Source organism: Danio aesculapii, chromosome 6 (assembly GCF_903798145.1).
Source record: "Danio aesculapii chromosome 6, fDanAes4.1, whole genome shotgun sequence".
In the NCBI taxonomy this organism is placed as follows: domain Eukaryota; kingdom Metazoa; phylum Chordata; class Actinopteri; order Cypriniformes; family Danionidae; genus Danio; species Danio aesculapii.
This window is the reverse complement of record NC_079440.1, coordinates 47,640,570-47,666,279: the sequence shown is the minus strand read 5'-3', so window position 1 is coordinate 47,666,279 and position 25,710 is coordinate 47,640,570. Positions and strand designations below refer to the sequence as shown.

Sequence of the window (25,710 nt, the reverse complement as noted above, 5' to 3'; positions counted from 1 at the left end):
GGCACTTGAAACTAGCACACAGTTGGCTATAAAACTGTACAAAGACACAAATGATTTTGTACTCTCTGCTTGGTCTGTGTCCGAGTCGCACATGTACGACTGAATGCGCATCCTCTCACTCCTGCTCCTCTCAGTCTGCCTCTGTTGCAAACACAGAGCGGGTGAGCTCATGGCCCCGCCCCCTTGTTACGTTGGGCGGGAAGCCGAAACTAATTTACATGTGAAGCAACACCATCCTAAATCAGCAAACTGTGGACACGCCCCCAACATGACACTTTTTAACACATTATAATAAAAAAATCTGAATTGTTTTAAACTGAACCTAAACTGGCACACTCAGAAGAACCATAATATTAATATTAAATCATAAAAAAGAGGTAAACTATGTGCCCTTTAAATATGAAACTAAAACTACCACTATGCGGAGGTACATTTCTAACAAGTAAATCGCTGATTCACTTACTAATTCGACTCATCAAATGACTGAATCATTCAGCAATGAATTAAACATTGATTCACCCTAATTAGGGTTGGGCCTCGCCCCCATCGCAGCAGAAACCCACCTGCAAAAAACGAATATGTCTGTTTTAAAATGGCATTTTAGAATGAAAACGATTCACGTCAACACTGGCATTTCATCAAGCGTTTCTGAAAAGATCTCTTTCCACACTATGCCGCTGAAAACTCACATCACATGACCACACACAGTCATGTGATTTAGCATACACGCACATTTGAGCTCCAGGCAGTCAGCGGGTGCTTTGAGCACAAAACCCCAGAGAGCACGACGGACAGTTAATCAAGGATGTACAGCTGGATCACGTCTCACTATAGTTGTTAAACGTTGTATTTAATTAATCTTGTCTCTATCTCAGTGTTTACCAACCCTGTTCCTGAAAGCACACCAACAGTGCATATTTTGGATGTCTCCCTTATCTGACCCATTAACTTGAGGTTTTGGAGTCACTTCTAATGTCCTGATGAGCTGATTCAGGTGTGTTTGATTAGGGAGAGGTTGAAAATGTGTACCGTTGGTATGCCTTCAGGAAGAGGGTTGGGAAACACTGCTCTATCTAACGACTCTTCGGCCTATTGAATCTATCAGGTATGGTGTCTCAGCGTCAGTACGCTGCTTCAATCTTTCGCTTTCACGCTTGTACTTAGTAATTTTAGCAAAACCTCAGATACTGTTGGTTGTGCACCATTTTTACCAACCAAGTTTGTCGACCCCATTATAGCAACACCGATCACTATTCATGGCAGAGTCCAAAAAGTGATTGACAGGTGCTAATTTGTGTGTAACTCATCTTTATTTATTTATGACTTGGTTATGGGTAAAACAAAGACCATGTGGGTCAGGTAGTTGAAGCGGTAGGCTACAAATAATGAATTCGTTATGAATTACTGAACTATTTATAAATAATTAATTCACCACCGATGACGATGCCATCATCCATCACGATGTTTCACATTAGACATCGTCCGATGCCAAATTGGTCAACATCGCCCAACCCTACACCTGATTTATTCAAAATGCAGATTCATTCTTATCTGAGATGCAAAACCATTCTGCTCTGGCTCAATTAATATTTAAGTTGACAAAGATGAGCAAAAATAAACAAATTGTATCTAATCTAATACTTTAATAACCTTTTATGTACTAAAACATTTCATAACATAACTTGTCGCTCATTTGAGTTTGCTTTGATATATCATGTGAGTGTGCTTTAAAATTGGTGAGACATTTTTTACACATTTGTACTAACATAACTAATTAAGTCAACTAAACACAAACATAACTACACTTCACTCTGTCTGAGCTCCAGCGTTCTTCTGTGGAGAGAGGAGAACCTTACAGAAGGACAACCATCTGTGCAGCAATCCACCAATCAGACCTTTATGATAGAGTGGCCAGACAGAAGCCCCTCCCTGCCTGGAATTTGCCAAAAGGCATCTGAAAGATTCTCAGACCAAAAGAAACAAAGTTCTCTGGTCGGATAAAAAAAAAAACTCTTTGGAGTGAATGCCAGGCGTTACGTTTGGAGAAAACGAGGCACTGCTCATCACCTAGCTAATACCATCCCTACAGTGAAGCACGGTGGTGGCAGCATCATGCTGTGGGGATGTTTTTTAGTAGAAGGAACTGGAAGACTAGTCAGTATAGAGGGAAAGATGAATGCAGCAATGGACAGAGAAATCCTGAATGAAAACCTGCTTCAGAGTGCTCTTGACCTCAGACTGGGGTGACGGTTCATCTTCCAGCAGGACAATGACCCAAAGCACACTGCCAAAATATAAATAGAGTGGCTTCACAACAACTCTGTGAATGTCCTTGAGTGGCCCAGCCAGAGCCCAGACCTAAATCCTATTGAACATCTCTGGAGAGATCTGAAAATGGCTGTACACCGTTGCTTCCCATCCAACCTGATAGAGCTTGAGATGTACTGCAGGAATGGGCAAAAATTCCCAAAGACAGGTGTGCCAAGCTTGTGGCATCATATTCAAAAAGGCTTGAGGCTGTAATTGCTGCCAAAGGTGCATCAATAATACTTATGTACGTGATTTTTTTCAGCTTTTTTTATTTTTAATAAAATTGCAAAAATTTCAAAAATAATTTTTTGACATTGTCATTATGGGGTATTGTGTGTAAAATTCAGAGGAGATAAATGAATGAACTTTTTTGTAATAGGGCTGTGTGGAAAATGTGGAAAAATTGAAGCGCTATGATGCACTATATGCAACTTGTTTTACAGACACCTGCAAACGCCCTTATTAAAGACGCATGTTTTGTGAACACTTACGCTGTCTGTCGGTGCTCTAGATTTGCAGGTTTCAAACTGATTAATTAATATTTTTGACACAAACATGCATTCACAATGGTATGAACCATTATGGGGTGGTCAAAAGTATATTGAAGTAATTTTTTTATTCATTCATATTATTTAAGATACAGATCAAGGCAAACTATTTCTTGTTTTAAAGGGCAGACCCCTCGCCCCCCATACATCTTGTTTTGATGTCCTTCAGGAGGCATCAAACATTAATTAGAAGGGCCAGACCCCCCCAAACCCCCTTGTGATTCGCACCCTGATTAAATCTGCTAAAGAAAGTTATTCTGTCAGTTTGTGTATATATATTATCACCTGAGAGACCAAAGGCTGTCCGTTCTTGATCCATCTGTAAATGGGCTGAGGTTTTCCATTGGCTTTACACTCCCAGTGTAGATCCGACTCAATGGCCATATTTGCGTCATATAGAGTCTGTGACCACTGCAGGTGCTCCACATCTGCACAAACAGCAATGAGCTAATATAAAACAAATGCAGGGGTTCGCATCCTTCCATAATCAGGTCTATCTCTCTCAACATTCGCCCTCACAATGCAATACAACAATAATGAAAATACTTCGCTTTACAAACCACCGAAAAAAGTGAGGTTACTCTTTGCACATTAAATCAAGATGATACTTCCTGTCTTGATGAGCATCACTGCTGCTGTGCATTTATTGTGGCCTTTCTGGGTAGACCAAACAATGCCTAGCAGAGCCTTTCTAATTAGTCTTGCCTTGACAATTGACAATAAAATCTATTCGTTCATTATTTATTATTTACCACAGGTTGCTGTGTGATCCGTTATCTGACTCATTAAAAATTTAAATTTCTCTTATTGATTGTCCTGCGGTAATCGTGATGGCCGACAGAATGCTGCATGGATAGAAGAGATAAACAGAGGTCTTTTAACATTGAGAAAAACAGCCTGCACATTTTTTTGTGTCTAAACATTTCTAAAAATTAAAAGAAATGGGATCAGTAATATTTTTTAAATAGCTTTTCCGGTTTCAGAGGCTGCATATATTTAATCAAATCTTATTAATATATTAATGTTATTACAACTTTAAATAAAATAAATTAAATGTTTTATGTGTACACTACCTGACAAAACTCTTGTCGTCTATTTGTTGTAAGAGCAACAAATAATAACCCGACTTCTAGTTAATCATCTGGAAAAGTGGCACAAGGCTGATTTTTTGGATGAATCAAGTGTTGAACTGCATCCCAATCATCAGAAATGCTGCACAAGACCTATTGGAACCCACATGGGCCCAAGATTCTCACAGAAATCACTCAAATTTTGATGAAGGAAAAATCATGGTTTGGGTTACATTAGGATGGGGGTGTGCGAGAGATCTGCAGAGTGGACAGCAACATCAACAGCATGATGTATCAAGACAATTGTGCTGCCCATTACATTGCAAACCACAGGAGAGGGCAGATTCTTCCGCAGGATGGCGCTCCTCATACTTCAGCCTCCACTTCAAAGTTCCTGAAAGCAAAGAAGGTCAAGGTGCTCCAGGATTGGCCAGTCCTGTCACCAGATATGAACATTATTCAGCAGGTCTGGGCTAAGATGAAGGAGGAGGCATTGAAGAGGAATCCAAAGAATCTTGATGAACTCTGAGATTCCTGCTAGAACGCTTTCTTTGCCATTCCAGATGACTTTATTAATAAGTTATTTGAGTTATTGCAGAGATGTATGGATGCAGTCCTCCAAGCTCATGGGAGTCATACACAAAATTATTTATTTTTCCACTGCACCATAACTATATATTGTATACTGTACATTATTTCTGTTAAGTGACAAGACTTTTGTCTAAGCTAAGTCAGACCGTACTGTCCTAACTAATTAATTAAAACTTAAGGCATGATCATATTTTATTTTGGTAAAATAAGCATAATCTAGAGGCCTTTGCCTTTCATATAAGCCACTTCTGATATCAAACGATCAACTAGAAGTCAAGTTATTATTCGTTGTTCCTAAATCTTGGATATACGGCAAGACTTCTGTGAGGTAGTGTAGAACGTAACTTCAAAATATTTTATTCTTGTGATTTAAAGCTACATTTATAGCATCATCACTTCTGTTTTCAGATGATCTGCTGCTCAAATATTTGTTATTATTATCAGTATCAAAAATGTTGGACAGCTTAATGTCATTGTGTACAGCTTAACATTAAAATGTACTTACTTTTATAAATCAAGGACATATTAAATTGTTCATGAATGAGTCATGTAAAAAAGTTTGTATTTCAAATGATTATTAAATAAAATCATTATTTTAAAGTTTCTTTTTAAAAAGATAATGTCCCAAATTAAAATGTATTTCACAAAACACTGAAAATTCTAAAAATCCTTTTAATGATTGAGTACCTTTAATAATTTATCATAGTAGAACAGCAAATCAGCACATTATAATTATTCAATTTAATTTATGATTATGTGACAGTGGAGTAAATCATTGATATAATTAAGTATTATTGACATTATAAAATTGTGAAAATTGTTCGTTTTGAGTGTATTTTTTTAAACCATTTTTGATTCAATTGTATTTTTAAAAACAGCCTTGGTGAAGAGAACAGACTTCTTCAAAACAATAAAAAAAGAAAAAATATATTCCTGACCTCAAACTTTGGACCGGCAATGTATTTTAGTGTGTATTTGACCTTACTTTGAAATACAAGCCGTCCTTTTGCAATACTGCGTCCTTTCGAGTTTTCAGCCACACATTCATAAAGTCCGGAATCCTCAGGACGGAAATATGGGATCTCTAGGACCCCATTTGAGTGATTTATCTTCATTTTCCCGGGGAAAGGGTTTCCATCCGCTCTCTTCCACGAAATAGAAGGCACTGGACTGAGGAAAGTCAAGAAAAGAGAGCGTATTAACATCAAACTGAGCCCAGATGATGAATTGAGGCTTAACATGATTCACCACAGCAGAACATGTTAGTAGTTACTCAACATCCGTGTATAATATGTTACTCAGCATCCTTTTCTGCACAATTAGAATAAACGTCACTCACAAAGTTTGACATTCCTAAGTCTTTACATGATTAACACAAATTTTATTTTGCAGCCATTAGTAAGTGTATTACTGCTAGATTATTTTAGCAAACAAAGATAGCAGTTAATGGCAATGTGGAAATGTGCAAACTTTGATTTTATTAATTTTGGTAAACAAACAAACACATGAAACAATAAGTTGGTGTTGTGAATTTTTTTATGAAATACTGTATTAAATAATATTAAATAATTGTAATAATTTTAGATAATAATGTGAATGACTTATGAAAATTCACCTTCACCATCACTTTATATATATTTTTTCAAATATACAGTATTCACAGAGAAAACACAGATACAAATCACAACAATATTTCAAAATGAAACAATTTCTTGGGTAAGCAAACTTCTTTTCAAAACCTACAACAAAAACTCCCAAAATCTTAGGTCGACTACCTTTTTATTACGTTTATTACGAGTAAAAATAAAAACATCTAAAAATAATTGGCCTGGTAGTATATCAGCTCTGCGCTTGATAGCTCTCCGGTATCCCAGCATCCCTCAGCACATTACCTGTGGACAATCCAAGGCCAGAGCCCCCGTCCCGCTCCAGGATCACAGTCTGCAGCTGCTTCTGAAATAATGCCTGCCCTGCTCCATCTGCCTCAACTACTACACCAAGATTAAAGCACCCTGTACGTTTCTCCGACATTTCTCTTAAATAAACTGCTAAGATGTACTACGTGCCAAATGTGGTGATCCCCAGTTAAACACAGAGAGCCTCTGGAGGCCACGAGTCCATCTGTTAGTTAAAAAAGAGACCTACTTTCCTAAAGCGAAACACTCCAGCCGGACCGACGATCCTTTGGCCACGTGAAGCATTTTTTCGAATTGGACTTCAATCTTTGGCTCGTATTCTCCCATCACACCTGCAAAAGGAGAAACTAAAACATTTCAATTTGGATGGAACGTTATAAGTGGAAACAAGGCATGTAAACAAGATGTAAAGGAAGATGTTTTTTTCTGTAGGGATTAAAGAGTCATGAACACCAAAACACATTTTTTGAGATGTTGACAGTCATATATGTGTCACATGTTGCTAAAAAGACTATTAGGACCAGTGGTGGAAAGAGTACTGAAAAAATCATCTTCAAGTAAAAGTACCATTACTTGCCTAAAAATGTAGTGTACTGTAAGTAAAGTAAATGTATCGGTTGTAAATATTACTCAAAGTATGAGTAAAAAGTAGCCCTTTCAAAAGTACTCAAGCATTACGCTGTTAAAAACTGATGCGTTTACATTTAATTTGTGGGTGTGTGTAAACGTAACATTCTGTAGTGCATCTAGTTATTGCCCAGCAGGCACACAACGTCATAAGACGTTATTATTAGGTTAGATTTAGGTTGTGATGTCTGGTGACCAAAATGCAACGTCAAGCCAGCGTCTAAGGACAACGTTATTTTGATGTCCAATAATGACGTCAAATGACATTGATATTTGGTCGATTTTAGGTTTTTAGAAAGTAAATCCAACGTCAACCCAACATCTAAAAATCAACATCATATTGATGTCAAATACTGACATTTATTCATCAGGGATGGTAACCAAAATCCAACGCCTGATAAATGTCAATAGTTGTAACGACCACACAACGTCAAGCTGTTACATCATTAGACATTGATATTTGGTGGGTTTTAGGTTGGATATTGACCTGATGTTGAGTTCTGACGTCAACTTGATTTTCATTTCCAAACAAAATGCAACATCCCCATGACGTTGGAGTACAGCGTCAATCTGATGTCATGTTGACGTCTTTTGCCTGCTGGGTGTTTAAAGCCATTTCGGTCATCATACAGTAAACATCCGTCATCTTCTCATGAGTGACATGCATCTAAACAGTCTCTGGGTAAATGCGTGTAATGACTTTGGACATCTTCTTGGACACTTTGAATACTTCCAAACAGTTTGCTGCAATTATAAATTGCCCGTGTCTTGAGGTTGTTCAGTATGATGTGATTTACCTTCTATGTGTGATTTGATTGGACTCGCAGGACTGATTTTTCTAATCTCCATAGACAAGAAAATATAAAGTAGTGACTGCAGGTTGAAGGAAAATAGTGGAGTAAAAGTAGAGATACAGCACTAAAAATGTACTTAAGGGAAAGTAAAAGTACACATTTTTAAAACTACTCAGTAAATTACAATTCCTGGGAAAAACTACCCAATTACAGTAATTTGAGTATTTGTAATTAGTTACTTTACACCACTGATTAGGACACATATTTCACAAAAAAAGTGAAAATTGGTTGTTTTTGCGTTATTTGGAGCAGTTTCGTTCTTTCGGTTTGAAAAGGAATTTTGAAGCTACACCACGCCATTAGATCCTTGGGTAAATTCCAGTGTGGAGACTGGATGTCTTAGTTACAACATGACAGTTACAATGTGTCTCAGTTACAATGTGACATCTTTGAGTTTTTATCATTAATTCAAGAGAAAGACTTCAAGGATCTAACCAATCAGCGTGCTCTATTGTGTATGAGGTGCAACTTCATTAATATGCATGATAGCTTCGAAGACTGTTTTTACCTGTGTTCAGACGGCAGAGAGACGCCACGTTGTGTTGCCAACCGTTATTAAAACAAGTGGAAGAACAAGAATTGTTTGGAGACATGGGTTGTCAGTGTTGCATATATGAATGTGCCGCAATGAAGGTTTTGTTTTCAATTCACCGCTATGAGAGCGCAGCTGGACTCACATGTGGATTACAGTGGTCTGCTGACAAGTGACAAAAATATGTTTGTAAGGAACATTTTTTTTGTGTGTGATCAGTGTTCTTTGTTTATGTTTATTCAGATGGCAAAGCTAGTTTATATCATCGGCAGTACTCTTTCAGTTTTTAAAGACATACCTTAGTCAAAAATGATTTAGTTACTAAGCTTACAGTACGTTTATATCACTACAATATTATAGACTGAACGATCCGCTGTAAATGCTGCTCTCTGAATGTAAACATGCAAACATCTTAATCAAACTATTACCATCGTGTAGGATTTTCGCCGCATTTAGTGACATGATAATCTATACACACGCAGCTTTCTGGTGCTATTTTCTGCACCTAACGAGTGCATCTAAGTTACAGAGAATTGCGGAGTTTTTTTTTTCTCCTATACGGCATGCGGTATTAAAAAATCCATTAAAACTACACTCTTCCAGTAGTTCTTTGGATCCAATATCTTGTTTGTCACAGGGGCATGCATGAAATGTTCCTGAATGAAAGTGAAAGTGCCAAACGGCAGTTAAAGTCGACAAATTAAGAATAGGGCAAATCATTTGATGACTGATGTCCATGTAAGCGTAGTCACTGTCTTTCTGACTGTGACTACGCACTATGTCTGTTTGTTTCGCCTCTGTGAAAATCAGTGCATGCTCGTACTGAAACTCCCCTTTTCATGCAAACCCTTCCCTCTTTCGCCACTTGACACTCCCACCTAAACAAAGCTGGACTCACCCACTTTCCTGACTTTTTTTTTTTTCCAAACTAGAGGTGTGAAAACACCCTGCTGAGACATGGGGGTTTCTTGGCCCTCTAAACTAGGTTAGCAAAACAATTTTTGTATAAATAAATACATGATAAACAAATGTATAATTCGTATTAAAGGTCTTTCAGTATTCACACTTTAAGACAGATATCAAATTCCCTAACTTTTCCCTGACTGAAATTGTGAATTTCCATGACATTTAATGGTGGATAAAACCAACCCAGGCTCAGTCTAGATACTGTATGTTTCCAGGTCTACATTTCTGGGGACAGTGAAAAACTGGCAACACCAGAAAAACCAGTATACAAGGAGGTATATATATATAGATCAGATTTATTGAGGCATTCCGTTTTGTACGCCCGTTCCCCCCTCCTCCGCCTCAAAATCATTTTAAAGTTGAGCGATCTTCGCATATTTTGCAGAGCTGAAAGAAAGACAATTTTCTTCGTCGTGGCTGGTGTGGCGCAGATGCTAGAACCCGCCTTTCCGCATGCGCAACGTCGTAAAATGTATGGCAAGTGTAAACACATTAATCGGATATGGGTCACAATTAAAACGTGTAAATTCACAGGCAAAAAAAAAAAAAATCAGATATAGGCAAGGAATTGGAATTGGACATCAAGACCTGACAGTGTAAACGGGGCCTCTGAGAACAGCAATGAATCATGGTTCAGAAAAATCTAATTTAGACAAAAAAACTATAAAAACTAAAATTAAGCAGTAAACAAAAATCTGGCATATTCCAAAACTTAAAAATATAATAAATATATTTTAAAAATCCCTGACTTTTAATGTCTGGAGCAGACTTTTTAAAATTCCATGATATTCTAGAAATTTCATGACCGGTAAGAACTCTGGTAATCCAAAAAGTCATTATGAAATCATTATTATAAGTAATTATAATAGTTTTAAGTAGATTAAGTAGATTATTAGACTAAAAAGCAATCAAAAGCAGTACTGATGATTTAAATAGTTGAAAAAAGACTTTCATTTCATATAAATGCAATTAAAACTTTCATCTCTTGGTAAAAATTACACTTGGGCATACCATTAAATAGCATTCATTTATTCATTCATTCATTCATTCATTTTCCTTCAGCTTAGTCGCTTATACATGAAATATCAATATATCTTTATTAATTAGTTTTAGTCCAGTTGACTTGCCATTATTCTTCTAGAATTGCAAGACAATCAGCAAGACAAACACACACAAATGCCTTTATTTCTGACCAGTATTAGAGTTTCTTTCACCTGCTGAACAAAAATTTAAAATAATGCATGAAACAAATAGTTCACGATAGCCATTACCTACTACCAAATATTTGGTTTCTTCAAAAATGCCTTCCTTTTGTCCCAACTGATCTAAAACATTTGAGAGTGAATAATTAGTTGTTGTTGTTTTATTATTATTATTATTATTATTATTATTATTATTATTATTATTACTATTATTATTATTATGGGTCAACTATCTATTAACGTTACATGGCCAACACGTCTTCTACACGTATTTAACAGGTCTATATTTAAAAAAAAATCCTGATGGTGGACCCGCTTTGGCTACGCTAGTCGACTAGCACCAAACTTACAAATTATGCAAATTAATGCTGGCCTAAAATGGTCTTTTCAGCTGGGAATGTGGATCAAACACAAGAAAAAAAGGTAAGAAATAAGAATTAGAGAAGTAGTATGAATTCAGCACTGGTCTCAGGCCCAAAATATTTATAGCCAAAAATATTCAATATTCATATTCGTTCAAAATATTCAAAAGCTCTCAAGTCTACTTTATATACCTTGTCTGAGTGAATATTAAACAGACACTAATGAATGCCAATGTTGAGCCTTGCAGGGTGTCTATGTGTGTGCGGACACATTTTTCTCTCTCTTTCTTCACACTAGAACTACCAGAATACTATTACTACTCCAAAGGCCATAGCAGTCATTCTGATTGTCCGTACTGAATTTCATTTTTGTCAGGGCACATTTACATTCAAAGCCTCCAATTAGGTTGCAGATATAAGCTTTGTACAGTATGTCTGTTGTTATATGTTACAATTATTTAAGAGCTGATAGTTTGTGCCTTAAGTGAAACCACTGTGATTTTTTTTTCTGAAAGGTAAAAAAAAAAAAAGGATTGAAACAGAACATTTCTCTGTAAAATAAAATAAAATCTTGTATGTATAGTATAGCTATTGTATGTTATGTAGTAATGAACAACAAATGGATGGTAAAAACGTTATAGGCATTTACTCAACTTATACCAATTTTCTTACAGTATACAGTATATGCACCCTTGTGTATTACTCTGCCCACATACAGTGACACGCAGAGGACACTTTACAGTTTGACAAATATTGCAGCTGTTGGACAACATAATGTACTTTTGAGGTTTTTTAGGTGTGAATGTAGATGTTTAGATTATAAATATGCAGTTTATTTATAAGGATAGTACCTATTTTTAAATATTAAAAATTTTGGAACATCAGATTCAGTGCATCGGCCGCCATCAGCCTGTCTGAGCAGACCAAAGAAAGTGATGGTTGATGTTCCGCCACAAGATGGAGAAAGAGACTGCATAATAAGTCCTTAGGGGAGAAAAACAGCATTTTCTCAGCATACATTTTAAACTGCAACTGAACTAATCATTACAAATCAGGTAAGTGACATTCTAAGTCGATCCCTTTTTTTTGTATTTTGTAGTGCTGTAATTATATTACAGAAACCAGTAGTGTTTGCTTTGCTCTGGCATTTTGGGGATTAATTATTGTGAAATCCTGATTGCAAAAGATAAAAACTGGGAAATCTCTGTGGACTGATGGCATTTTATGCTATTATAATCTTCAAATGTGAGCAAAAATCACCTGTTTTGTCATCACTTTAGACATTATGCTAGAGAATCATTCAAATACTAGCTCTAAAGTGACGTTGGTAAATGAGCAAGTGTTGTTCTGCTGTTACGACGTCAGCTGCAGATGTGAATGAATGGCGGAACAAAGTAGTTCCTCTTACAAAAAGTATTTGAGACCCTTCGTGTTTGATTTTCTTTTTTCATATACACGATTTTGCCGTCGAACTGTTGTTTAAACGCAATATCACATTTATAGCATTGCAATATGGCTGTATATTGTCACTGCTGCCTTGTGTCAACATATGCCTACATATAAACACAATACAAATACAATAGAAAAAAGGTAATATATATATATATTGTATTGTGTTTATATGTATACCTAAATACAAATAAAGACACAATACAAAACAAACAAAACAACAATAAAGCCTGACGTTACTCTAGATTTGATAAGTAAAGCTACAAAACAAAAGAAAAAACAAAAAAACAAAACAACAATTACAATAAAGTTTGACTTTAATCTAGTTTTCATAAGCAAAAAACAGAACAAAACAAAACAAAAATGACAGTAAAGCTTGACTTGAGAATTGATAGATAAAATAAAAAAAGAAAAAAGAAAAAACAAATTACTTGGTACAGTGAAATACTACACCCTTTATAATGTGACCACTAAATTGTACCGCTATAGGCATTCAGGGCATCATTTCATCAAACTCTTTTTTTTTTTGTCGAAATAAAATCAAGGTTGCAATAAAATACCAACAGTCACTTGTGTAGTAAAAGTCGGTAAACGGTCAAAATGACTGCTGTGGTAGTTCTAGCGTTAATGGTCCTCTTTTTGTCCTTCAGTCTTTCTCACCGTCTCTCTCTCACACACAGTTGGTTGAGCACGGTTTGAGACTATGAACACACAAACGCTGTACCTCTGAGTGTCAGCAAAGCAAACAGTGTGGTGCTGAAATCAGTGTTAGCAATTCCTCCAGGCGACTCACCGTCCCGCCGCAGCACCACTGGAGTTGGCGAGCTGAAGACGCTGGAGTTGGTCATCACGTTTCTCACCACACACGTGTAGTTGCCCACATCTGATGTCTCCACCTTGGCAATGTAGAGGTTTCCAGTCCGCTGGGACACAAAGCGCCGATTGTCCCCAACAGCGACACTCGGACGACCATTAAATATCCAGGAATATCTGATTTCTGGCAAGGAAAACAAAATATACAGTTAAAGTCAGAATTATTAGCCACCCTTTCAATTTTTATTTTTTTAATATTTCCCAAATGATGTTTAACACAGCAAGGAATTTTTCACAGTATGTCTGATAATATTTGTTTCTTCTGGTGAAAGTCTCTTTTGTTTTATTTCGGCTAGAATAAAAGCAGTTTTTAATTTTTTTAAGAACATTTTAAGGTCAAAATTATTAGCCCCTTTAAGCTATTTTTATTTTGATAGTCTACAGAACAATCAATTATTCCCCTAAGTCCCCTAACTTGCCTAGTCAATCGAATTAACCTAATTAAGCCTGTCATTTTAAATGTCATTTTAAGCTGAATATAGTATCTTCGAAAATATCTAGTGAAATATTATGTCCTGTAATCATAGCATAATGGCAAAAAAACAGAAATTGGGGAAAAAATAAACAGGGGGCTAATAATTCGGACTTCAACTGTGTGTTATCATTGCAAATTTTGATGTGCACAAAATTCTTACAATATAAACTCTTACAATTCTTTGAAAGCAAACAAACAAAAAATACTTCTATTGTTATATCATTGCTAGAATGCTTGAACTGGTGTATTTATGTGAATTATTTTATATGTAAAGCTTGAAATCAATTAATCAATCATTCAATCAATCAAAATAAACAAAAAACACAAACCAAAAATGTGTTGTATTCAAAAACATTTAAAAAAACTAACTGTGCTAATAATTATTACTTATTTTTATTAATATTGATATTTGTATGTAATTTTATTAAACAAAAATACAGCTGATAATTGGACAAATTATAACATGTGCTCCATACAAACTTGATAGTGAATATTCTGAATGCCTTAGTTAAAAAAATATTCTTTTCATGTGTTTGTGCATAAAATTTAGAATTGAATGTTCTCAGTTTGTTAGAGCTCTGCTGTGGGGAAAACAGTTTGTAACACTTGATAACAAGGTTAAAACAATCCAGTTTGATTTTGACAGTGAAGCAACAGGAGCTGGAAACATATTTCTCCATAAAAAAGCCATGCACTGTACTACTGTTATGAAGCGGACAGGAGACAGAGGTAAGGAAACGTTAGGGTGTTTATTAAATGACAACAAGGAGCACATGAAGGATAGCCAGGAGGATCAGGAATGATGTTGGGGTCTTTTCCTCCGTGGCTGGGTAACAGGAATACACGAGGATGGACAGCACACACCAGATACAGCTGACAGAGGATGACACAGACTTGGAAGGACTGGAAGACAGGACGATTCGGGAGGACCAGGAAGACTAGGAGGAATACAAAGAGAACAGGTAAGTAACTCGTTTGTTTTAGCTGAGGATGACTACGCTGAGTGGTCGCTCAGTTGTCCGCTTTCGTCGAGACGAGCCCGGACAATGAGCGACTGGAGTGCTGTGCTTTTATCTGGTGCTCGTGAATGTGATGCAGCTGTGTGCTCATTAGAAGTCAGGTGATGGTGATCTTCGTGAGTGGGGGTCGTGAGAGCCTGACCAATCCATGACAGTACCCCCCTCCCCAGGGCCCGCTCCTGAGGGCCGACACCTCCGACGCCGTGGTGGTCTCCCTCTGCCTCTAGGCGCTGGGAACTCAGGGTGGCTCTCATGAAACTCCACCATGAGACTAGGATCGAGAATATCAGCTCTGGGAACCCATGTCCTTTCTTCGGGGCCGTACCCTTCCCAGTCCACCAGGTACTCCAACTGGCCACCACGACGTCGGGAACGCAAGATCTCCTTCACTGCGTAGACGGCTCCTTCTTCTAGGAGCAGTGGAGGAGGGGGTTCCTCTTCGTGGTCAGGCTCTGTGGAGGGAAGAACAGGATCGTGATAGGGTTTCAGGAGTGATACGTGGAATGTAGGGTGAATACGGTAGTGAGAGGGTAATTGTAGTTTGTAGGTGACGGGGTTAACCTGTTCCACGATGGTGAAGGGACCAACAAATCGGGGACTTAACTTGCGAGAGGGCAGTCGCATGCGTATGTCCCGGGTGGATAGCCACACCTTTTGTCCGGGTGTGTATCTGGGTTCTTCAGACCTTCTCCTATCGGCGGTTACCTTGCTTCGACGGACTGCCCTCTGCAGATGTTGATGAGCCTCGTCCCAGACTCTCTCGCTCTCCCGGAACCAGTGATCCACTGCGGGGACATCAGATGGTTCGCCATCCCAGGGAAAGAGCGGTGGTTGGAAGCCCAGGACGCACTGGAATGGCGTGAGTCCGGTGGAGGGTTGCCGCAGTGAATTTTGGGCATATTCTGCCCAGCCCAAATACTGGCTCCAGGAGTTCTGGTGACCACTGCAGAAGGTCCTCAGGAACCGTCCCACCTCCTGAATCTTCCTCTCTGTCTGCCCGTTGGTTTGGGGATGATATCCAGAAGAGAGGCTGACGGCCACACCTAGGAGCTTGAAGAAGGCTTTCCATAGACGTGAGATGAACTGTGGACCTCTGTCCGACACAATATCTTCTGGAATACCAAATGACCTGAAGACTTGATTAAAGATATTGTCGGCAGTTTCAAAGGCTGTGGGAAGACCTTTCAGAGGGATTAGTTTGACAAACTTTGAGAATCTATCTACTATGACTAGAATACAGGTATTACCTTCTGACGAAGGGAGGTCAGTGATAAAGTCCACTCCTAGGTGTGACCAGGGACGGTTCGGAATCGGCAAGGGATGGAGCTTTCCAGCGGGTAGATGACGTGGGCTCTTGGATTGGGCACAGTCCTTACAGCCCTGAACATATTGCCTCACATCCCTTGCCATGTTTGGCCACCAGAATCGTTGGGATACTAGCGAGAGAGTATTGTTGATCCCTGGATGTCCAGTGCCTAGCGAGGTATGTAAGGAGTGGATCAGATCTACCCGGTGTTCAGGTGGTATGAACTGCCGATGAGGAGGGCATCCCGGCGGAGCAGGGGCTTCCGGGGTGGCAACGACTGGAGGAGCGTTCCAGGTGATCGGACAAATGGAGATGTGTTCGGGAAGAATCTTCGTTGGGAGTTCTTCATGATCGTGATGCTCGTGTAAACGAGAGAGAGCGTCTGCTCTTAGATTCTTGGGTCCTGGACGATAGGAAATGGAGAAATCAAAACGTGAGAAGAAAAGTGACCATCTGGCTTGACGTGGACATAGTCTCTTGGCCTCTTTGATGTATTGGAGGTTTTTGTGATCTGTGATCACCTGGAACGGATGTTTGGCTCCCTCCAACCAGTGACGCCACTCCTCCAAGGCTAGCTTGATTGCTAGAAGCTCCCTGTCTCCTATGCTGTAATTCTGCTCCGCCGGGCTCAACTTCCGAGAGAAATAGGCACAGGGATGCAGTCGGGGCGGTGTATCATGATGTTGAGATAATACTGCCCCGACGCCGGTGGTGGATGCGTCCACTTCCACCACGAAAGGAAGATTTGGGTCAGGATGAGTCAGGAGTGGGGCCCTTGTGAACTCCTTCTTAAGAAGGCGGAAGGCTGCGGCTGCTTCTTTGGTCCACTCCAGTCCTTTGGGTTTACCCTTGAGGAGATTAGTGAGAGGTGATGTAAGCCTGCTGTAGTCCTTGATAAACCGTCTATAAAAGTTAGCAAACCCAAGAAACCTCTGGAGCTCCTTAATGGAAGTGGGTTCTGACCAGGATAGAACAGCCTCAATTTTCTTCCCATCCATACGTATACCGGTTTGGTCAATGATGTATCCCAAGAAATGAATCGACTTCTGGTGGAATGAGCATTTCTCCGCTTTGAGGTAGAGGTGATGTTCTCTCAATGTGTGTAGGACCTCCGCAACGTGTTGGCGATGTTCGGCCTCACTCCGGGAGTAAATGAGGATGTCATCTATGTACACTATTACACAGTGGTGAAGAAACTCCCGGAGGACTTCATGAATGAAGTTTGGAATACGGAGGGGGCATTGACCAGACCGTAAGGCATGACCTCATATTCATAGTGGCCAGTAGGGGTCACGAATGCTGTCTTCCATTGGTCCCCCTCACGTATTCTTATCAGATTATACGCGCTGCGGAGGTCCAATTTAGTGAAGACTTTAGCTTCTCGGAGCTGTTCCAAAGCGGCTGGTACCAGAGGAAGGGGATATCGGTATTTTACTGTACCGTTATTTAGGACCCTGTAGTCGATGCATGGACGCAGCCCTCCGTCCTTCTTGGCCACAAAGAAGAAGCTTGAGGCGGCTGGTGATTTTGGGTGACGTATGTACCCCTGACTCAGAGCCTCCCTTATGTAATCTTCCATTGCCTGATTCTCTGGAAGCGAGAGCGGGTAGATCCTACCTCTTGGCAACTGGGCATCTGGAACTAGGTCGATCGCGCAGTCCCATGGCCGATGCGGCGGTAGCTGGGAAGCTCTCTTGGGGCAGAAGACATCTTGAAAGGAGCTGTACTCCTTAGGAATGTGGATAGACTGCTTCTCAGGAGGGCTCTCGACCGATGTTGCAAACAAAGAAATGGGGTTCCGACCTTGAAGAGGGAGATTTGGAAAACAGGCAGGTGTACATCCAGATCCCCATTTCTTTATCTCTCCTGTGCCCCAAGAGATGATGGGATCGTGCTTCACCAGCCACGGGCGCCCTAGAATGATGTCCATATTTGCACCCTCCAGAACCAGAAATTGAATCCTCTCTTGATGTAACAACCCCACTTGAAGAAGGATGTCTTCGCATTGTCGATGGATACGGGTCGAAGATCGAGTGCACTGGGTTATCGGTTGTATCTGGTATATATGCGAGGACGCCTCAGTACGGAGGTGGAGTTGACGACAGAGGGATTGGGAGATGAAGTTCCCTGCTGACCCGGAGTCGATGAGGGCTGTGACAAGGAGAGAAATAGAGGCAGTAGTTATTTGTACGGTGGTAGTAAGTGGTTTACATTGTTCAATATTCGTACTGAATACACTCACTGAAGTCCGAATGGGACGAAGGGGACACTCCATACGGGTGTGTCCACTGACACCGCAGTATAGACACAGACCCCGGGTCAGCCTCCTCTGTCGTTCCGCTGATGTCAGTCTTCCAGACTCTATTATCATGGGTTCTGGTTCTGGAGAGGCTGTTGACTCAGGCGATTGGAGGAGTGCAGACGAGGGGGTGATGGTGTCCTGTTGATAGGAACGGAGACGATCGGAACATCGGAGAGAATGTTGGATGAATCTCTCCAGACCCATTGTATCATCTAATGTGGCCAGTTGGATTCGGAGAGTGGGTTCCAAGCCGAGCCGGTACGTGGTCAACAACGATCTCTCATTCCATCCACTTGCAGCTGCTAGAGTGCGAAACCGGAGAGCATATTCCTGTGTAGATAGAGTACCTTGCTTTAGATGATACAGCTGCTCTCCAGCGGCTACTTCCCCATCAGAACGTCCAAACACCTCTTTGAAATACTCCGTGAAGGTAGTGATGGAATTCATGACCGGCCCGGCTTGGTTCCAGATCGTCTCAGCCCATTTAAGTGCAGGTCCAGAGAGTAGAGATACGATGTAGGCGATCTTCGACTTATCTGTGGGATATAGAGAAGGTTGCATTTCGAATGTGAGGGAACATTGTAACAGAAAACCATTGCACTCCCCCGCTCCGCCTGAGTAGGGCGCTGGTCGGGCCATGGGACTGGAAGGAAGGGCCGAAGAAGAAACTGTGGAGGCGGAAGTGCTCGGTGCTGGTGGTGCGTTGGAAAGTGGAGCTGGTGGCTGTAGAATCCGCTTCAACTGGTCCACCAGCTCTTGTAAGTGATCGGGGGTGCTCATGTTGTCGTCGTTAATGGTCCGGGCTTCTGTTATGAAGCGGACAGGAGACAGAGGTAAGGAAACGTTAGGGTGTTTATTAAATGACAACAAGGAGCACATGAAGGATAGCCAGGAGGATCAGGAATGATGTTGGGGTCTTTTCCTCCGTGGCTGGGTAACAGGAATACACGAGGATGGACAGCACACACCAGATACAGCTGACAGAGGATGACACAGACTTGGAAGGACTGGAAGACAGGACGATTCGGGAGGACCAGGAAGACTAGGAGGAATACAAAGAGAACAGGTAAGTAACTCGTTTGTTTTAGCTGAGGATGACTACGCTGAGTGGTCGCTCAGTTGTCCGCTTTCGTCGAGACGAGCCCGGACAATGAGCGACTGGAGTGCTGTGCTTTTATCTGGTGCTCGTGAATGTGATGCAGCTGTGTGCTCATTAGAAGTCAGGTGATGGTGATCTTCGTGAGTGGGGGTCGTGAGAGCCTGACCAATCCATGACAACTACACTATAAAATCTGCATTTATTATGTGCTTATTTTTGTTTTATGTATAAACACCACATTATAAAACAAGATGATATGATGCAGACTTATGAGATAGTAAGAGAAAGGTTTATGTGTAACGCTGTTATAACTAAATATGAGGCGACAAGATTCCAGTGACAAGCAATTTGGCAGTTGGCACCAAACGTGACATGACATGGCAGAAACATTTAAATAATATAGCAATTCATTTAATTATCAGCCACTGCACTCCCAACAAAACGGTAAAGGTTATAATCTAATTAATACATGTTAAATCAGTTATGTTGGTTTGCACTGAGTCACTGACTTTCATTTTCAAACTGTTTGCTAGTTATTTTAAGATCTGAGGTAAATTATCTGCTTCTGCTTTCAGCATGGCAATAAATGTCATGTAAAATGGGTCTAACTCACATTTTATTTACCACTGAATAAAGCACATAATCTGTACCTGAGGTGATTATTGTCATTCTATACTGTTGTTTCATCATGATGTCGTGAAAATAAAAACGTTTTTTTTTTTTTAGAAAAAAGTTTCTAAAATAGATATTATGTGTGTTGCTGTCGCTGATGGTTAAGACAAAAACTTGTTTTAACATGAAAAAGATACCTTTTATGGCAGTATGGTGTTTTATGGCACCACGTCGCATGTAGTAAGGATATTTTTAAGAAATTAATATCTCAATATGAAAAAAGGTTTCATAGGTACATACATAGGTACAAGGTACATAAAAAAAGGTTTCAGGTTAGTTTAAATTATGATTAAATAGTATTATTTAGTTTTAGCTTGATATGTTTTCAATACGTTTAAGTTTCAAAGAGCCAGTAGCTACAGACTAGCATTTCATGATTCAAAATGACTGCGATTTTAGCTAAAAAAAAATCTTCTTCAATATTCTACAGGAGAAAACCAGGTACTTCTTGGATGAAATGAAGATAAATAAACAGTTAGGGCCCTAGCATACACCCGGCGTAATAAGGCACAAGACGTTTTTAGCGCGATTTGTTGCTATTTTTTTTAGACCTGCGCAAACTTAATTTTCATGTTTTCCGCCACATTGTTTAAATAGCCAATCCATTTGTGCTACTTTGTGGACTTATGGGTGTTCCGGTCTAGAAATGAGGTGTGTTAAGGCGTTTTGTAGGCACATTAATAATGTGATTTGTTAACTAAAAGTCTAAAGTCTAAAGAAGTGTGTTTGGCTATAACCACACTTCGTTATTATTGTTAATTTATTTGTTTGCTGGAATTGAATTTAGAAATAGTTTTGAAACAAATCTCTGCTTTACAAACTAAATTAAATATGTAGGCTAATGGATGTCTTTAGTGGAATGCGTACAACACGGTTTCCTTATCCATCAAAGTAAAGGAGTAAAGAGTAAGTAAAGAGGCCGAATGGAGGAGGCTCATTATTTCTCCTCGTCCAGATGGTCTGTTTAACTGTTTGCTTGTTAGTCAAGCATTCAGTTTTTCCACTTACAAAGTCCACCATGTAAATCGCAAATCTACCATGGCGCAACGCAACTGACTCTTAAAGGAAATGGGAGACAAGAATCTGATTGGTTTAATGCACGTTATGCTCAAAACACACCCATAACTCATTAAGAAAATAGCACAACCCTGCATGCACCGGGATGCAAACTGTATTTTTCCGTTCTTAAAATAGCAAAAGTGAATTCGGATACGCCCCCATAATGCGTTTGCGCCATGTGCTTTAGATTTTGTGCCTATATTGCTAAAAGAGCCCATAATGTTGATTTTTGTCTTACCTATCTTTTACAAATTGCCTCATTTCAATGGAATTTCTTTTTACAGAAACAAGCGTTTGGGACAAATTAAATGTAAATCACTACTGTATATAATTTATTTTGATTCATTTCACTGTATTTATTTATTGGCAAGCAGAATCCATTTACACATGCTGTTTTCCTCTAAAATAAGCCTGTCAAAAGAACTAAAATGTCATCAAACAACTCATTTTAATTTGCAACCACAAATAAGGACATCTTTGACTTTGCTTCTCATTTTCTTTCATCTTCATTCATTCATGTCACATTTCTTTAGTAATGGCAGAGAAATACAGGAAACCCTGTGCTATGAAAGTATCAAATTAAGCAGCATTTATTAGAGGGCAGACAGGGGGTTAGAGAGGCTGAAATGTGGATTGATAAGGGCTATTTAAAGTTCAAACTGCATATCTAAAAATCTACAGCACCAAAGAAAAAAAAAAAGAACCGTTTGGCTTCCAGAAAGAAAAAAGGTGAATTAAAGCCATCATAAATGGAGTGATGACAAGGTGAGGGACCTTTCATCATTACAGGGCACTGTGCTTAAGGCTTTTGGTCTCTTAGGAACCAAAGTCATATAATCTAAAACCATGTGACAAAGTGCACCAATGAACAGGGCTAATTATGGGGGAAAAGAGCAGACTTTTACTTCAGGTACTGTACAGTACTGCAGAGTGCACTCATAATGATAAAGGAAACAAAAGGAAAACAAAATAAAATATCTTTTGTAAACAATTTAAGCAAATACAAATGTTGTTGTATTGTTAATGTGATGAGTTAGTAATAATAAGTAATCTAAAAAAATGATTAATTATCTAAAATATCCATTTGCAATGTAAGGAATTCTGATATAAGGAATCTTCTGTGAAAAAAAAAATATTCTTCAATTGAAAAAATTAATAATAACTGATGCCAGTTAAAAATCCATGATGCATGTGCCTAGCGCATGACTTTAGTGACCTCGTAAGCAGTACAGGGGAGAAACCAGATAAAAAGAGAGAGCACAGACTGTTTCAGTGTCTCACTCTGCAGAAACTGTCGTTGCTGTATGATTGTGACCTTCTTTGCAAAGAATTAAACTTTAAAACACATCCTGGGTAAGACTTTGTCTGCTTTACCACAGAGAACGCCTCATTAAAGAAAAATTCCCACTACAATTTGCCAGGAAAAACGTACACAGTCCATTTAAATGTTCTAATTAAAATCAACCAAAAATATATCACATGTTAAATTTCATAGACATTACTGTTACAAATGAATATTTTATATTTGAAATAAGCGCTATTCTTTTTAACTTCAACTTATTCTTTTAATTTTTTTACTTTAAATCTATCACGATTTTACAAAACAATATAAAACATAACCTTTATAATACTGATGATAATAATTTATTATTCAGCATGAAAGAAATGAATGACTGAAAGATTAATTGCCACTATAACATATTTTTAACATAACGGAGCACTGTAAAAAAAAAAATAAAAAGGTTTAAAAAAAACTGCTTTTGACAGAAATATACTGTTTTCCATTGAAAGTAATATCTTGTAGAATTTTGGCCAATATTTTGTACTTAATGCAACTGCTGTTAATTTACAGCAATTTGTTAACATTGATTCTGTTTTTATTTAATATCTTGTTTTTTTAGTATAAATATAGTAATAAATACAGGAATATAATAAAATAATAAAATAATAATATTAATAATAATATTTAAAAAAATTATAAGAAGAATAATGAAAAATAAGCAAATAGTAATAATAATATTAATAATAATAATAATAATAATAATATTAATACTACTACTACTCATAATAATAATAATAATAATAATAATAATAATAATAATAATAATAATAATAATAATAATAATAATAATAATAATAACAACAACAACAATAACATCTTCCTAGACTTCACTGAGCTATTTAGGCATAGTATAATTCTTATTCCCATTATCCCTGTGAAAGAGCCTTAGATTATGGGATGCGGCAAACAGTGAAGGGTAGTCTGGAAGAAAACAGAAATGAAAACAGAAGATGGAGGGGACCGTCGGAGAGGGGTGGCTTGTTGCACTTAAGACCATAGATTTGACTGAAAACGTGGTGGAATGACAGAAAGCCAGTGCGGTGGCGTGAAATTGCACCTCTGGCGCATCTGTGCATGGCTCTTTGAGGGGCTGCTAATCAGCTGTATACAGACACAGAAGAGCAGCACAGCTGGACTGGTGGATAAAGAGACGTGTCGCTTTAAACCAGCCACCACATGACTTTATTACCTTTCAACAGAAGGCCAAGGCTTAAGAAAATAACCTTTCCAAATGACCACAAGGGCACAAGTGCCATTAAGGAGGAGGAGGGGAAGCTAAATGCCATGAGGCTGGCGCATGAATACAAGAACGGGAGCTCCAGAGTGGACCATTGTGTGCCAGTCATTTGAAAGCGTGATTTGCTCACAATATGAGATGATTAAGATACAATCAGAAGCGACATGTACCGTACATACTAAGTGAGCGCTGCGGAGTGAGGTTTTCTTTGAGGGCACTAGCGCTGAATGCCAGAGAGTTTTGAATGTTGGATTTGTTTTGTCTTGTAGCGTTGCGCAGTATACTGGTATGATTATCACTGATTATATTTTTCAAATGGTACAATAATTTAGCTTATTTTCATTTATAAAAGACTGCTGTTGGAGTATGTTACACAAAGTGATGTGAACACAACAAACTGGAAAGCAGAGGAACAAACATCACTCCACATGCAGGGAAGTTAAAGGGGACCTATTATGCAAATATCAATTTTATAAAGGGGTTTAAAGCACAGTTATGTGGGAACAGTGTGTGAAAATAGCCGGCCTCTAATGCTAGACATTAAAGTGGTGGTCAACTGAGTATCTTTAAGGCTTGTGTGTATAAGATCCAAAGCAGTGTTTGCTCATGCTTTACTTGTAGAAAATCACCTTATTTTTTCATATATCTTACTGCTACTCAGCTAACATGAAAATGACTATCATATTTCCTAGTTCGTCTGAAAGACCCGCCCTCAAGGGGCTCTGATTGGTAAGCTAACATGTGCTGTGATTCACGGATCGGCTCCATGTCTCCAGGAAGCGTCAAGCGTCTTTAAGCATGCACCTTTTGCGCTGTCTAAAATGTCAGTCAGTGTAACTGAATCCGACAGAAAATGAAGAGTACACAGCTGAACCTCACACCTGCTCTCTAAAATAAAATCTCACACGTGTCTTTCACATATATTCGGGATAAGCATGTGTAAGTAATATGAAACGTTCACATTTCTTTTGCGAGTTTGTTATTTGAGATTGGAATGCAAGGATAGCGGCAGCATAGAGAGACACTGCAGCACTGCTGAAAACTGTATGAAAATATGAATTTGTAGCTAAATTGTTAACAATGCAAAAAGCATTTCCCATTGTTTACATCCTCGCTACAATATACCGTTAACGCTACAAACTATGCTTGTAATGGTTGGAGCTGCTCCTTCTTTGAGGAGTTTTTAGCCAAATCCAGAACTGAACTGAGAGAGATTCTGGAAGTTCTCCTTTGTCAAATGCTAGCTATATATTTCTATATATTTATATTTTATAATTCTCTGGAACAGAGAAATTTTAATTAAAATTAAACTGTAAGTAACTCTCTCTTTGTTTCATGTTGTTTAGAAGCCCAAATACAGAAACAGAATAAGCTCAGTGGAAATAGCAGTGTTTGGATGGCATTTTAGCTTTCTCTGTTATAACATTACAGCGCCTTTGGCCATGTTCTATTGCTGTGCATGGTGTATGAAACATAACCGAAAGCCCCTGTGATCTCATTAACCCCAACATATTTTTTTGTAGTCCCCAAACTTCCTTCGCTGAAGGCTTTGCTAAGCTAACTCTGTAAAAGCCAATTTCTCCCTTTGCATTGAACTTTGAGCATTTTACATTCAGAAATGTTGTTTATGTTCACACAGAAACATTTCATATGAACTAAAGTTTAAAATATGATATCGTAGTGGACCACCCCTTTGATTTGAATGAATTACATTTTTTAATAATCCCGCTTCATTAAAAAGTCGGCAGAAACATTCACATTTTTCTACCCAGGCTTATTCTGATTACGTACCTCTATATACATTTCTGGAGAGCGCCAAATTCCTCCCAGAAGCTAAGTTTGTTTGCAGTTTTTGTTTTCGCGAATTGACTAGAGGCCACTGTTGACTGACTGGCTGAC

General features: G+C 38.7%; 1 protein-coding gene across 2 annotated transcripts in view; it reads right to left on the bottom strand.

The window, feature by feature from the left end:
- LOC130231029 (contactin-4) overlaps nucleotides 1–25,710 on the bottom strand; it is a 212,125-nt gene that overhangs the window by 57,289 nt on the left and 129,126 nt on the right. Inside the window, exons 6-9 of one of the 2 annotated variants that reach the window (XM_056460398.1) lie at nucleotides 13,221–13,424; nucleotides 6,665–6,767; nucleotides 5,505–5,689; nucleotides 3,144–3,286 (exon numbers count right to left, since the gene is read on the bottom strand). In XM_056460398.1, the coding sequence (XP_056316373.1) occupies nucleotides 3,144–3,286; nucleotides 5,505–5,689; nucleotides 6,665–6,767; nucleotides 13,221–13,424 (635 nt within the window). Of the gene's footprint in view, nucleotides 1–3,143; nucleotides 3,287–5,504; nucleotides 5,690–6,664; nucleotides 6,768–13,220; nucleotides 13,425–25,710 lie in introns of those variants that run through there. The other variant, XM_056460399.1, reaches the window with a different exon arrangement.